This window comes from Tenebrio molitor, chromosome 6 (genome assembly GCF_963966145.1).
Source record: "Tenebrio molitor chromosome 6, icTenMoli1.1, whole genome shotgun sequence".
Taxonomy (NCBI): Eukaryota; Metazoa; Arthropoda; class Insecta; order Coleoptera; family Tenebrionidae; genus Tenebrio; species Tenebrio molitor.
Genome location: NC_091051.1, coordinates 9,371,775 through 9,388,047, shown reverse-complemented (window position 1 = coordinate 9,388,047; position 16,273 = coordinate 9,371,775). Strand labels below are relative to the sequence as shown.

Below are 16,273 nucleotides of genomic sequence, written 5' to 3'. Positions count from 1 at the left end.
AGATAAAGGATTTTTTTTACGACGATGGCATTAACTGGATACTGTAACGAGATTAAATGTATTATGATTTTATTTTAATAATTCGTGTTCTAATTATGTACTCAAGATAGACCTTTGCTCCCGACAATGGAAAAAAGGAAGAAATGGGAAATTGTTAAAATTAAAATGTAAACGTTGTTTATTGATGAGCAAAGACAAATTTCAACCCAAATCCCCTAAGATTCGCAACACCTAATTCAGATAAGTGCCAGATAAAACTATATCACTCTTACACTTAATGTAAATGGTGCAAACTGTTAAAATATTTACGAAAAGATGACTCACACCCAATTATCAAGTTCTGAAAAAAATGTTTAATGAAAGAGGAATGTGGTGGGATTTTCGCAATTTACACACCAACACAACACAGAACGAACTATTTATAACCACAGTTTCAGTTTCCAGAGAGTACTATACTTGTCCAGTAGAGTCAGTGAATTGAGTCCGCTCTTGGTCAAGAAACATATTTAGTTTAACTAAAACTAATTTTACTATAAGTATAGAAATAAAACAGATTAATTATGAAACTGTTCATTAATTTCATTGTAGTTCTGATTCTGGTAAGTATCTCTTTGTGGTTGTAGTGTCGTCTAGTGATGTGCAAATTTTAGGTGGAAAGTCTTGTCAGCAAAGAAATAGCGTGTCACTCTAAAGAATTTATCTGCTACGATCAAACACGATTCCATCAGTGCGTGCAAATTGGAAACAATCGTAGAATAGTGATGGGGCGAATACAAAATTGTCCAAAGGGATTAGTTTGTAAAAATAACGCAGACTTCGAATGTGAAGACCCTGACAACATATTACTAACTTAACGTTTCTATGGATTTTTAACAATTGCTTATAATAATTTAAGGGCGTATTTTTTAAATAGTAAGTTTGTCATGACAATATTTTTGAACTGCATAAAACATTGTATTAAAATTTGGTACAACTACTTTTTTGTATGTCCATTATAAAAATGTTATTATAATGTCATTATAAAAATTAGGCAGAAACCGAGTTGAGCATTCTTTTACGTGGACTACGCTTATCTTTCCTTGAGATTTTTATTAGCAGAACACACGGTGTTGAGTAATAATGTTGATTAATGATAGCTGTCAGAAATTTCTTGTTCTTGATTTTTCTATGAACTTCCTTCCTATTTGATGGTTGATATGGTTACTGACTTCACAAAATAACTGTTGAAAAGAGGCTATGGGAGCAATAAATAAACTCAGATTACCGAATAAAATGGGAGATTTAATTGGCAGTAGTTTTTGAGTTATAAAAAATATGTTCAACACAACAGAACCATATTTTTTTTTAGGTTATGTTGATAGGAACTTTTCGCCCTCTCTATGAGCTCTTTAGAAACGTAAGTTGACGCGGCAAAATATGAATAATAAATTTAGTTCATTTCAATAATATCAACAATAACACATTGACAATATTTACTCTTTCACGGCCTTTGCCAGACTTGGAGCTGCGAAGTCTTATGCTAAAAATCATTCGTTGTTAGAAATTTCATACGTATCTGCAATTAACGTGTTGCAACTGGAAAGATCTAAATACTATTAGAGCTTGTGCCAACTGTCATGATCGATGACCTTGACAAAAGCTGCGCGAAGGCGGAGCCCAATTTTGATAAGTGAAACGTAAAAACGTCGGTCGTTTAGTTCAAATTTTCAGGGTGGCGGCAAATTTGCATTTTACACTGTTCAAGGATTTGGATTAGAATGTCCGACATTATCTAAGGACTTGTCGGCTTCTCGCCAAATAAATATCAACATAAATTAGCTCACAAATATGTAAAGCGTGACAAAATGGTACCGATGTTTTTAGTTCAAATAGTACAGACGCTTCGGTACGCATTTTGGTTTCTGCGTCATCGATCATGAGAGTTGGCACGAGCTCTACCACTCTGGAGCGTTCGAACTGTCGAATCCATCTTCGGGACCGGTGTCGATTTGTGGACCGATGCCTCTTCCACGCCCGATTGACTTTGGAAAGAGCCGGTTGGGTCCCGCCTCTCGAGATTTAGGTCGTTTCGAAGAAGAGCATCGTCTTTTTGTCCAGCTCGCTTTTGCGGAGCCGAAGTCTTTTTTGTAGAGGGAGAGGAGAGGGGTGAACGAAACGAATACGTTTAGAGCGTGAACGAAAGTGGGGCGAATTTCGACAGGCTCCACCTATTTATCGGAAAGTTGGGACCAAAGGCGTTGGTCGGCCAGTGAGCGGGCAGAGAACCCTGAACAAAACCGGAACGCGAACGATGTCCCGGTATCCATATGTGAAAACAATATATGACTATAAGTTTTGACTTAACATGCCACTTTTTTTATTACAACGAAATTGTTTGATATCGTATGTCTTGTTGATTTGTACTTGCAGCATCATAATATGTATTAGAAAAGCGAATAAGAAATTACCGATGACGCTTTTTTAAATATTTTTGAGCTCACAAGAACTAAAGCGCTCAGAAAAGCAATAGCGAAGACATTCCTAAGGTCAAACAGTATCTGCAATAAAGTGACTGCACAATATTTTTTATACGGAAATACTTAACGCCTAAAGAACGTATGTTTTTCTACTTCGACACTGCCTGGTGCTACCTTCCTCATGGATTACCACCTATATGATAAGAATGCGTGGGATTAAATAAATAAATACAATAAAAACGCAGTTAACAAGAAATATTTATATCCAAATGAAATATGAAACATAATTAAATGAAAGTAATTAGTCGACATAAATTTGAGTGGAGTTTTCGTGATTAACATTGTAAATTATTTATTCTTAAGTTATACAATGGAAAATTATGACATTTAATATTATCAAAATAAATATTAATTAGGAAAATTTTCCCAGTTGCTAAATAATTACTTAATTGTTTTCTGCACAGTTATCACAATCATAAAACGTGCACTTTCTTAACTTTTTTATTAATGAAAAAACGAAAACTCGTATATTTGAAAACACTTATTCTATATTATAAAAACGTTACATAATGTAAAAGGTAAGCTTCAGTTATGCAAAATATTATTTGTAATAAATATTTCGGAAGTAATTGGAATTGTACAAATTCACGGATATATCTTATGTTTATTGACAGACGCGGAGACACGTGATCACACTTAGCTATGGTACGCAATAAAAAGTAGAACGACGCGTAAAAATTCATCGTATTATTCATCTTAGAGTAAATAATTGCAACAACAGTTTATAACAACTAAAAAGATTTTTACCGAAAATTGCTTCAGACAAACCGCTATCAATCCATCAAGTAAACAACGTGCGCATAGGATTACCTACAAATGGCGCCAATTGTTCTGCAGGGCTACCAACGGTATACTGAACAATTTGAAACAATTAAGGTGCGTTTAGTATTTTTTACTGCGTTATGTTTTGGAACTTGAATTTAAAAACGTAAAATCTATCAGTGAATGGAGTTCGCTTTGCCGTCTACCTCATCCGACCAAAGATTTTGAACGATTTTTCAAACCCTTAAGCAAGACAATACTTGAAGAAATTCAATTTTGAAAAATTAAAATAGAACCAGTATCAACACATTACTATTTCCGTTGAGAATCATCGTTAAAAATCCATAAACACAACCAAGTTGTTCTATTACACAGCTTTAGATAAGAGTAGTTTGTGTTTTTTGCAGTAATGTATTCAACGATGTTACAGTCTCTTCGATTTCTTTGTAATGATGGGATATGTGAAGTGAAGGAGAGATAACAAGAAATTTCAGAGCAAACCGAGAGTTAATCTGTCAAGGTGAACATCAGGACAAATTTAGGCCCCAAGGATTTGCTGTAGCCCATGGTCAGGGGTCTTGACCAATAAAGGATGCCTTTTCCGTCCCAAGGGCTCAGCGAAAAAACCGTCTGCCAAAACCGACAAAAAATTGTGTTATATTTGAAATACTTAGATAAAGCTAACCTAGAACAAATGATGACCGTGATCCTTTATCAAATCATATTACAGAATCAAGTTCAGCTGATGTGAAAGTATGTTATTATTTATTTAAAAACTTAGGTGATGAAGTAATTTTCTCTAATCTGAATTTAGTGATACTCAAAATTTTTGCAAAGATGAAAGAAAACGTTTCTAACTGACTGCTGTGATTTATTGTACGAAACAGATGACTTTCAAATTTAAGTGTCGTCAAATTAAAAAAAAAAAATATGTAGCTATCAACTTACTTGCAACATTTAAATAAAACGATGTATTTACCAGACCTTCGCTTCATTTCTACTTAATCTTAATATTTTAATCCGGCCATAATTCATTTTCTATACCTCCTACATGTAGTGTTTACCAATTCTTCGTAATTTAGTTGCATATTTTACGTCAACTAAAATAAATAAAATGGAACTGAAATGAAATTATATAATGGATACAGACTATTTCAAAACATTCCTTTGCTCTTTTACCGTAAAAGACAAATGGATGCAACAATTCAGTTGCCAAGTCAATATTCTACAGAGAATTCTGTAAAAGTAACGTCAAGTAATTCCATTGAAATTAAGGATTTGCAAATGTAAGATAAGATACCATATTTATATACCATTTAAAAGGACTTAGAGATAACAATAGAAAATTGCTAAAAAAAATGGAATTATATTGAATAAACATAAAAAGTTTAATAATTCAAAAACTTGTTTAGTATCAAAGTGATGTGTGACGTGGTAAGATGAAACTAGAATGGGCGATAATATTACTTAATTTGGTAAGGTTTTCACAATCCAACTTTTTGAGATGGACTACCAGAGTCAAAATCGATAAAAACCAAATGTATCGTATTTGTTAACAAAATTTGTTTTGATGTGAAAATGACAGATGTTCATATTTGTAAAGATGTGTGATTTAGACTCTGGTTTTTAAACTGTAATGTATGCAATTTTCCAGAAATTAAATATATTTTTTAATCTAGGACAAGCAAAATTAAATCTTGAAGGTGCGTTATTATCTTGACACAATAATGCTCCTTATTAAAAAAAAAACTATACATATACATAGTTAATTATTGATAAATGTGCTATTATTGACGGGAAGGCTATATCAGTTATCTTCTCCCATTTACATTTGTAATTTAGCAAATCTAAATATACATTTTTTAAATAATTTGGAATAAGAGAGTTTTGTTATTAGTTCAGTTAACTTTTCAAGATTACAAATATTGAGGAAAGAGTATTGAAATAACAAAAGTAAACCAGTCAACAACATCAATTATGTATGCTGACTCGAAACATTTAAGTCCTAGCAAATTGTTTCCAGTTTTACTTAACATTAAATTTAGATTTTTAGACTACAAATATTAATCTAATTTTAGACGCAACACAATGCAGTTAAGACATTGCATTAATAACTTCCAAAACCTACGTAATTTATCTAACAAAATGTAGTTTCTATTCTGTATCCAAGCGTATTACGCTCTTACTGGTGTCTATGTTATAATCAACAAAAGAGACGCAGAAAACAATATCTAGGAATAACATTGATTATTGTCAATTTAACTCTCTTTTGTTCTAAATTATAGCACATTTAGATCAAATAATCGTTAATTGTAAGCATATTTATGTGCAAGATCGACAGTGTCGTATGTACAGCAGGGCCCCAGAGGCGCGCACTTCTGATGTGGGAGCATGCAAAAATTGGTTGGTCTGTACTCCCACCAAACATTGGTGTTTGTTGTCATTAGGTTTTTCGTCTTAACTATTAATTTAATTTGGGGGCGCAAAATAAGGTGCTGGGTACCAAGGTTATGACACTGAACCAACAACTGTGAACCGATTGTTTTTGAAACACGTTTCTCAGAATTATTTTCTTATCACTTCACGATATGAAAGCAATCTTTTGATTCTTCTTACAAATAAAACCAAATAACTTATTATTTGATAGTTTGCGATAAAGTTTAAAAAGGTTATTAAAGTCCAACATAAAATTCATTCATAAAGAAACTGAAGAGAAATTAAATTCAACTACACGACATAATCTACAGGATATAAGATGTGGTAAAAGTTTAACTACATCACGTGATCACTTCGATTATTAATTCCTAGACCACTTATACCTTCAGCAACATGGAAAATTCATCTTGTTTGTCTAAAGTGTTCTAGAAGCTATAACATTGCGAAAAAGAATATCTTCCGGTCTGGGAACTATATAATACATCCAGGTTGAAGATATTACAATGGATGAGAACAAGCAAATTTTAGATTTTGTAGGTACTGTTACGTTATTTATTTTCCCTTATGGTGAAATTTTCTCAAAATAACGATTTAACAGACATCGGGTCGAGATGTACTGGAGACTGCTCGAGAGTACAACATAAATGTGGGGGTGGGTGGTGATAACCGGAAGAAAGAAAACTCCGAGTGGTTTAAACGAAATGAATATATTTTCACTCAGTCCTACACATGTACAAATCTGATTATTTGATAACAAAAACGTTTCTCGCACTCAATAATTATGTACAAGAACGAAGGGTTGTGCCCTCGCCGCGACGAAAAAGAAAAGGAAAACTCTCGAAAAGTAAATTGAATTCAAAAAGTAAATTAAAAAAAAGGGGGGGAGAGCCGTAAGCGAAGCCCGATATCGTCATCGACGCTATTCTTCTACGCCGCCCACGATCGGCGGGACCGTTCCCTCGGGCCTCACCTCGTTTCCCAAAAAAAGCTAAATTCAAAATAGAAAAGGAAGTCGCGCGGCGTACGAGGACACAAAAGATAAAGAAATAAAATAAACAGGAACTCTTACAAAAAAAACTGTTATCGGCCTGACCGGCCGTTTGCAGGCGAGGTCACCAGCAGACCGATAATTCAAACCCGAACAAAAAAAAAAAACGTTCTGCCTAAAACGACGCGCTGGCTTCGCGAAAACTAATTTTTTTTTCTATCACCCTGGCCTTGATCGTCACGGGTCGGTCGACGTCTCTGGAGACCTGGACGTTCCTCGGGGACTTCCTCGGGCCCACGGTGGACGACGAAATGCGGGCGTGGAATTTGACTCCGCACTCCGGCGTTTGGTTCTTCACGAACCTTCCGTCGGGGTTCCGTAAATCCGCTCCTCGGCGTCTGGGTTTGGACTTCCTGGACTCTTCTTCCAGCCTCACCCTCTTCGGACACTCGACGTCTCCACACCCTTTTCTCGCCGTTCAACCACTCGCCGTTTCAGCCCCTTTCACAGTCCCGCACCGATCTCACGTCCCTGACCAAAGACCGAAGACCAAAAAGCCCTTCCCGGCACTCTCTCCTGTGTTTTATAGTTTCGCCCCTCTCAATTCGGGATTTTATTATTTCTGGCGGAAAACGGACTCGCCGCGAGTCGTGCGCACGATGATCGAATCATTGAGAAAATACGTGCATTTTTTTAAAATGTAACAGTACACATATGTTTTCACGAAAACACTAAATTCAGTCTAATCCTTTTTATAACAAAAAAAAATGCAATTTAAGCCAAGGCGTAAAGGATATATCCCAGAAATAATAAATGATAATTATAGCAGGATCTGGAACTACGAGGGTCAGCCGGAAAGTAAGGTTACAACATTTATGTAGGATCGAGAAATGCTTGTATTCAATTGAAATTCACAGTATACTTCACAAATATATCAAACTATTTTTCAAAGCAATCGCCGCCGAGATCGAGACATTTCTGCAGTCGGGGCACCAGCTTTTGTATGCCAGTGTCATAGACCTCCACCGCCAGCTCTTTCAGCCACTTCCTTGACCTCCTGATTGTTGGAAAAACGTTTCCCACCCATAAACTCCTTTAGTTTAGTGAAAAAGTGATAGTCCGAAGGCGCCAAGTCGTGTGAATACAGGGGTGAGTGACAATATCCCAACCAAACGATGTCAGCAGCTCCTGTGAAACTGGCGCGGTATGGGGCCTGGCGTTGTCATGCAGGAGGCTGACTCCCCGGGTCAGCATTCCCCTTCTGCGGTTCTGAATGGCTCTTCTGAGTTTTTTTTTAGGGTATTGCAGTAAGCCTCTGCATTTTTAGGCATAAAATCCACCAAAAAAACCCCTTACGGTCCCAAAAACAGATGACATGACTTTTCCGGCTGAATGGCTCGTCTTGAACATTCTGGTGGCTGGGGAAAATGAATGACGCCACTAAAGGATTGACTTTTGGATTCTGGGGTGTAGTGACACACCGACGTCTCATTCCCCCGTCACGATAGAATCCAGAAAAGCTTCTCCTTCCTGTGCAAAACGGAGGTGGCGGGAGCGCGCGACGACCTCTCCATCGGAAAAATTTATTGTGACTGAACAAAATGGCCGACAAACACGCAGGACCAAACAAACTGACAACTAAGATCCCCCCTACATGCCAGGTGTGCCAACTTTGAAACAAAAAATTTCCCCCGGCCTCAGGAGCCCTTGTAACCTTACTTTCTGGATGACCCTCGTATTAAGAGAAAGTTAAACACAAAACTTTAAGGCTAATATTAATTTTGTGATAATTAATCGTACGATATACACCAAGGTAGAGAACATATGTATTTTTCTAAGCCGAGCTAGATTATTACAATAATGTAAGCGAGGCATATAAAATGTTCTCTACCGTGGTTCATATATCAGTTTTTTCACTTCTAGATGCGTTAAAACCCTTTCTGATAATATTTCCCTCCACCACCCGGAGGCACGGCAATTTAGCCGGAGTACATACACTATTACGAATATTACTATCAAGTAATAGTGCAGTGCTAATCAACACAATTACCGGCGTTTCCCCTCCACATTTTGGAATGCATAATTTAGTGCAGTGCTAATCAACATAATTACCGACGTCTTGCCTCCACATTTTTATAATAATTATTAATAAAATTATTTTGACGAATGCGACGACACAAGTTACCATTTACAAACGGCCTCCATGAAAATCGTCTATGTCACCTATGAAATAAACGACTTTGCTTTCGTTCCTAGATGACGGTTGTTTACTATTTTTTAACCACTGGTTAATAATAAAAAATTATTAATCAGTAGGAGAGAAATTCTACTTCTGGGTTCGAATCAGGAGTAAATAATGACCCCTTCTAAGACCAGTAGTGAAAAAAATTATATATTACGTATTGTTCTCTAAAAATTCAATAAACCTTTCACCATCTAATCTATTTTGAAAATTATTAAATTTTTATACAGCTTAATATTTTTAGGTTTGCTTAGATCAAGCCAAAGAATTAATAGATTGCCACAACAAAGGTTTCATTTGCTACGATGAAACACGTTTCTATCAATGTGTAGAGGTGGGAAATACCACAATGATTATCGGATACCCTCAAGAATGCCCACCTGGACTAGTTTGTAATGATAAATCTGATCTGGAATGTGATGAACCATGGCCAGTTACAACAACAACAGAACATAGTGACACAAATTATACGTCAAAAATAACTGAAATTACCAATCCCACTGGCAAAGTTACAAGCTCAACCACAACAACTACGCTTTTCAGTGAAAGCACAAGCTCCGAAACATCGAGCTCCACTGAATCTACCACTCCCACTGGCACATTTACGAGCTCAAGCACAACAACTACGCCTGTCAGTGAAAGCACTAGCACCACTGAATCCACCACTCCTGCTGGCACGTTTACGAGCTCAACCATAACAACCACACCTTCCAGTGAAAGCACGAGCATCGAAACTACGAGCTCCACTGAACCTACCACTCCCACTGGCACAGTTATGAGCTCAACCACAACAACTACGCCTTTAAGAGAAAGCACGAGCACCGAAACTTCGAGTTCCACTGAATATACCACTACGACTGGCACAGATACGAGCTCAAGCACAACAACTACGCCATTGAGTGAAAGCACGAGCGAGGAAACTTCGAGTTCCATTGAATCTACCACTCCGACTAGCACAGTTACGAGCTCAACCACAACAACGACGCCTTCCAGTGAAAGCACGAGCACCGAAACTTCGAGCTCCACTGAATCTACCACTCCCACTGGCACAGTTACGAGCTCAACCACAACAACTACGCCTTTGAGTGAAAGCACGAGCACCGAAACTTCGAGTTCCACTGAACACACCACTACGACTGGCACAGATACGAGCTCAACCACAACAACGACGCCTTCCAGTGAAAGCACCAGCACCGAAACTTCGAGCTCCACTGAATCTACCACTCCCACTGGCACAGTTACGAGCTCAACCACAACAACTACGCCTTTGAGTGAAAGCACGAGCACCGAAACTTCGAGTTCCACTGAATATACCACTACGACTGGTACAGATACGAGCTCAACCACAACAACGACGCCTTCCAGTGAAAGCACGAGCACCGAAACTTCGAGCTCCACTGAATCTACCACTCCGACTGGCACAGTTACGAGCTCAACCACAACTACGCCTTTGAGTGAAAGCACGAGCGCCGAAACTTCGAGCTCCACTGAATCTACCACTCCCACTGGCACAGTTACGAGCTCAACCACAACAACTACGCCTTTCAGTGAAAGCACGAGCACCGAAACTTCGAGCTACACTGAATCTACCACTCCGACTGGCACAGTTACGAGCTCAACCACAACTACGCCTTTGAGTGAAAGCACGAGCGCCGAAACTTCGAGCTCCACTGAATCTACCACTCCCACTGGCACAGTTACGAGCTCAACCACAACAACCACGCCTTTCAGTGAAAGCACGAGCACCGAAACTTCGAGCTCCACTGAATCTACCACTCCCACTGGCACAATTACGAGCTCAACCACAACCACCATGCCTTCCAGTGAAAGCACGAGCGTCGAAACTTCGAGCTCCACTGAATCTACCACTCCGACTGGCACAGTTACGGGCTCAACCACAACAACCACGCCTTTCAGTGAAAGCACGAGCACCGAAACTTCGAGCTCCACTGAATCTACCACTCCCACTGGCACAGTTACGAGCTCAACCACAACCACAATGCCTTCCAGTGAAAGCACAAGCACCAAAACTTCGAGCACGACTGAAGCTACCACTCCCACTGGCACAGTTACGAGCTCAACCACAACAACTACGCCTTTGAGTGAAAGCACGAGCGCCGAAACTTCGAGCTCCACTGAATCTACCACTCCCACTGGCACAGTTACGAGCTCAACCACAACAACTACGCCTTTCAGTGAAAGCACGAGCGTCGAAACTTCGAGCTCCATTGAATCTACCACTCCGACTGGCACAGTTACGAGCTCAACCACAACAACTACGCCTTTGAGTGAAAGCACGAGCGCCGAAACTTCGAGCTCCACTGAATCTACCACTCCCACTGGCACAGTTACGAGCTCAACCACAACAACTACGCCTTTCAGTGAAAGCACGAGCGTCGAAACTTCGAGCTCCACTGAATCTACCACTCCGACTGGCACAGTTATGAGCTCAACCACAACAACTACGCCTTTGAGTGAAAGCACGAGCGTCGAAACTTCGAGCTCCACTGAATCTACCACTCCGACTGGCACAGTTACGAGCTCAACCACAACAACTACGCCTTTGAGTGAAAGCACGAGCGCCGAAACTTCGAGCTCCACTGAATCTACCACTCCCACAGGCACAGTTACGAGCTCAACCACAACCACCATGCCTTCCAGTGAAAGCACAAGCACCGAAACTTCGAGCTCCACAGAATCTACCCCTCCCACTGGCACAGTTACAAGCTCAACCACAACAACTACGCCTTTGAGTGAAAGCACGAGCGTCGAAACTTCGAGCTCCACTGAATCCACCACTCCAACTGGCACAGTTACGAGCTCAACCACAACAACTACGCCTTTGAGTGAAAGCACGAGCGCCGAAACTTCGAGCTCCACTGAATCTACCACTCCCACTGGCACAGTTACGAGCTCAACCACAACAACTACGCCTTTGAGTGAAAGCACGAGCGTCGAAACTTCGAGCCCCACTGAATCTACCACTCCGACTGGCACAGTTACGAGCTCAACCACAACAACTACGCCTTTGAGTGAAAGCACGAGCGTCGAAACTTCGAGCTCCACTGAATCTACCACTCCGACTGGCACAGATACGAGCTCAACCACAACAACTACGCCTTTGAGTGAAAGCACGAGCGCCGAAACTTCGAGCTCCACTGAATCTACCACTCCCACTGGCACAGTTACGAGCTCAACCACAACAACTACGCCTTTGAGTGAAAGCACGAGCGCCGAAACTTCGAGCTCCACTGAATCTACGACTCCGACTGGCACAGTTACGAGCTCAACCACAACAACTACGCCTTTGAGTGAAAGCACGAGCGCCGAAACTTCGAGCTCCACTGAATCTACCACTCCCACTGGCACAGTTACGAGCTCAACCACAACAACTACGCCTTTCAGTGAAAGCACGAGCACCGAAACTTCGAGCTCCACAGAATCTACCACTCCGACTGGCACAGTTACGAGCTCAATCACAACCACCATGCCTTCCAGTGAAAGCACAAGCACCGAAACTTCGAGCACGACTGAAGCTACCACTCCCACTGGCACAGTTACGAGCTCAACCACAACAACTCCGCCTTTCAGTGAAAGCACGAGCACCGAAACTTCGAGCTCCACAGAATCTACCACTCCGACTGGCACAGTTACGGGCTCAACCACAACAACCACGCCTTTCAGTGAAAGCACGAGCACCGAAACTTCGAGCTCCACTGAATCTACCACTCCCACTGGCACAGTTACGAGCTCAACCACAACCACCATGCCTTCCAGTGAAAGCACGAGCGTCGAAACTTCGAGCTCCCCTGAATCTACCACTCCGACTGGCACAGTTACGGGCTCAACCACAACAACCACGCCTTTCAGTGAAAGCACGAGCACCGAAACTTCGAGCTCCACAGAATCTACCACTCCGACTGGCACAGTTACGGGCTCAACCACAACAACCACGCCTTTCAGTGAAAGCACGAGCACCGAAACTTCGAGCTCCACTGAATCTACCACTCCCACTGGCACAGTTACGAGCTCAACCACAACCACAATGCCTTCCAGTGAAAGCACAAGCACCAAAACTTCGAGCACGACTGAAGCTACCACTCCCACTGGCACAGTTACGAGCTCAACCACAACAACTACGCCTTTGAGTGAAAGCACGAGCGTCGAAACTTCGAGCTCCACTGAATCTACCACTCCGACTGGCACAGTTACGAGCTCAACCACAACAACTACGCCTTTGAGTGAAAGCACGAGCGCCGAAACTTCGAGCTCCACTGAATCTACCACTCCCACTAGCACAGTTACGAGCTCAACCACAACAACTCCGCCTTTCAGTGAAAGCACGAGCACCGAAACTTCGAGCTCCACAGAATCTACCACTCCGACTGGCACAGTTACGGGCTCAACCACAACAACCACGCCTTTCAGTGAAAGCACGAGCACCGAAACTTCGAGCTCCACTGTATCTACCACTCCCACTGGCACAGTTACGAGCTCAACCACAACCACCATGCCTTCCAGTGAAAGCACGAGCGTCGAAACTTCGAGCTCCCCTGAATCTACCACTCCGACTGGCACAGTTACGGGCTCAACCACAACAACCACGCCATTCAGTGAAAGCACGAGCACCGAAACTTCGAGCTCCACTGAATCTACCACTCCGACTGGCACAGTTACGAGCTCAACCACAACAACTACGCCTTTGAGTGAAAGCACGAGCGTCGAAACTTCGAGCTCCACTGAATCTACCACTCCCACTAGCACAGTTACGAGCTCAACCACAACAACTCCGCCTTTCAGTGAAAGCACGAGCACCGAAACTTCGAGCTCCACAGAATCTATCACCCCGACTGGCACAGTTACGGGCTCAACCACAACAACCACGCCTTTCAGTGAAAGCACGAGCACCGAAACTTCGAGCTCCACTGAATCTACCACTCCCACTGGCACAGTTACGAGCTCAACCACAACCACCATGCCTTCCAGTGAAAGCACGAGCGTCGAAACTTCGAGCTCCCCTGAATCTACCACTCCGACTGGCACAGTTACGGGCTCAACCACAACAACCACGCCCTTCAGTGAAAGCACGAGCACCGAAACTTCGAGCTCCACAGAATCTACCACTCCGACTGGCACAGTTACGGGCTCAACCACAACAACCACGCCTTTCAGTGAAAGCACGAGCACCGAAACTTCGAGCTCCACTGAATCTACCACTCCCACTGGCACAGTTACGAGCTCAACCACAACCACAATGCCTTCCAGTGAAAGCACAAGCACCAAAACTTCGAGCACGACTGAAGCTACCACTCCCACTGGCACAGTTACGAGCTCAACCACAACAACTACGCCTTTGAGTGAAAGCACGAGCGCCGAAACTTCGAGCTCCACTGAATCTACCACTCCCACTGGCACAGTTACGAGCTCAACCACAACAACTACGCCTTTCAGTGAAAGCACGAGCGTCGAAACTTCGAGCTCCATTGAATCTACCACTCCGACTGGCACAGTTACGAGCTCAACCACAACAACTACGCCTTTGAGTGAAAGCACGAGCGCCGAAACTTCGAGCTCCACTGAATCTACCACTCCCACTGGCATAGTTACGAGCTCAACCACAACAACTACGCCTTTCAGTGAAAGCACGAGCGTCGAAACTTCGAGCTCCACTGAATCTACCACTCCGACTGGCACAGTTACGAGCTCAACCACAACAACTACGCCTTTGAGTGAAAGCACGAGCGCCGAAACTTCGAGCTCCAGAGAATCTACCACTCCGACTGGCACAGTTACGGGCTCAACCACAACAACCACGCCTGTCAGTGAAACCACAAGCACCGAAACTTCGAGCTCCACTGAATCTACCACTCCGACTGGCACAGTTACGGGCTCAACCACAACAACCACGCCTTTCAGTGAAAGCACGAGCACCGAAACTTCGAGCTCCACTGAATCTACCACTCCGACTGGCACAGTTACGAGCTCAACCACAACAACTACGCCTTTGAGTGAAAGCACGAGCGTCGAAACTTCGAGCTCCACTGAATCTACCACTCCGACTGGCACAGTTACGAGCTCAACCACAACAACTACGCCTTTGAGTGAAAGCACGAGCGCCGAAACTTCGAGCTCCACTGAATCTACCACTCCCACTAGCACAGTTACGAGCTCAACCACAACAACTCCGCCTTTCAGTGAAAGCACGAGCACCGAAACTTCGAGCTCCACAGAATCTACCACTCCGACTGGCACAGTTACGGGCTCAACCACAACAACCACGCCTTTCAGTGAAAGCACGAGCACCGAAACTTCGAGCTCCACTGTATCTACCACTCCCACTGGCACAGTTACGAGCTCAACCACAACCACCATGCCTTCCAGTGAAAGCACGAGCGTCGAAACTTCGAGCTCCCCTGAATCTACCACTCCGACTGGCACAGTTACGGGCTCAACCACAACAACAACGCCTTTCAGTGAAAGCACGAGCACCGAAACTTCGAGCTCCACTGAATCTACCACTCCGACTGGCACAGTTACGAGCTCAACCACAACAACTACGCCTTTCAGTGAAAGCACGAGCGCCGAAACTTCGAGCTCCACTGAATCTACCACTCCGACTGGCACAGTTACGGGCTCAACCACAACAACAACGCCTTTCAGTGAAAGCACGAGCACCGAAACTTCGAGCTCCATTGAATCTACCACTCCGACTGGCACAGTTACGGGCTCAACCACAACAACCACGCCTTTCAGTGAAAGCACGAGCACCGAAACTTCGAGCTCCACTGAATCTACCACTCCCACTGGCACAGTTACGAGCTCAACCACAACCACCATGCCTTCCAGTGAAAGCACGAGCGTCGAAATTTCGAGCTCCCCTGAATCTACCACTCCGACTGGCACAGTTACGGGCTCAACCACAACAACCACGCCTTTCAGTGAAAGCACGAGCACCGAAACTTCGAGCTCCACAGAATCTACCACTCCGACTGGCACAGTTACGGGCTCAACCACAACAACCACGCCTTTCAGTGAAAGCACGAGCACCGAAACTTCGAGCTCCACTGAATCTACCACTCCCACTGGCACAGTTACGAGCTCAACCACAACAACAATGCCTTCCAGTGAAAGCACAAGCACCAAAACTTCGAGCACGACTGAAGCTACCACTCCCACTGGCACAGTTACGAGCTCAACCACAACAACTACGCCTTTGAGTGAAAGCACGAGCGCCGAAACTTCCAGCTCCACTGAATCTACCACTCCCACTGGCACAGTTACGAGCTCAACCACAACAACTACGCCTTTCAGTGAAAGCACGAGCGTCGA

At 42.8% G+C, this 16,273-nt stretch overlaps 2 protein-coding genes and 1 long non-coding RNA gene across 3 annotated transcripts in view; 2 read left to right on the top strand and 1 right to left on the bottom strand.

Moving 5' to 3' along the window:
* ZnT77C (Zinc transporter 77C) overlaps positions 1-4,363 on the bottom strand; it is a 41,183-nt gene extending 36,820 nt beyond the window's left edge. Inside the window, exon 1 of the mRNA XM_069050454.1 lies at positions 4,227-4,363. Within this exon, the coding sequence (XP_068906555.1) occupies positions 4,227-4,273 (47 nt within the window). The 5' untranslated portion in view covers positions 4,274-4,363. The remainder of the gene's footprint in view (positions 1-4,226) is intronic.
* LOC138132832 (uncharacterized) lies at positions 268-1,037 on the top strand. Its single transcript, XR_011160194.1, has 2 exons — positions 268-599; positions 651-1,037. It is a non-coding gene; the product is annotated as an uncharacterized lncRNA (long non-coding RNA).
* Positions 4,364-4,684: 321 nt separating the features above from the next.
* Positions 4,685-15,886, top strand: LOC138133137 (mucin-2-like). The gene is made up of 3 exons (XM_069050942.1): positions 4,685-4,753; positions 9,189-15,733; positions 15,850-15,886. The coding sequence occupies exons 1-3, from the start codon at positions 4,718-4,720 to the stop codon at positions 15,884-15,886; spliced, it is 6,618 nt and encodes a 2,205-aa protein (XP_068907043.1). The 5' UTR covers positions 4,685-4,717.
* Positions 15,887-16,273: the final 387 nt, after the last annotated feature.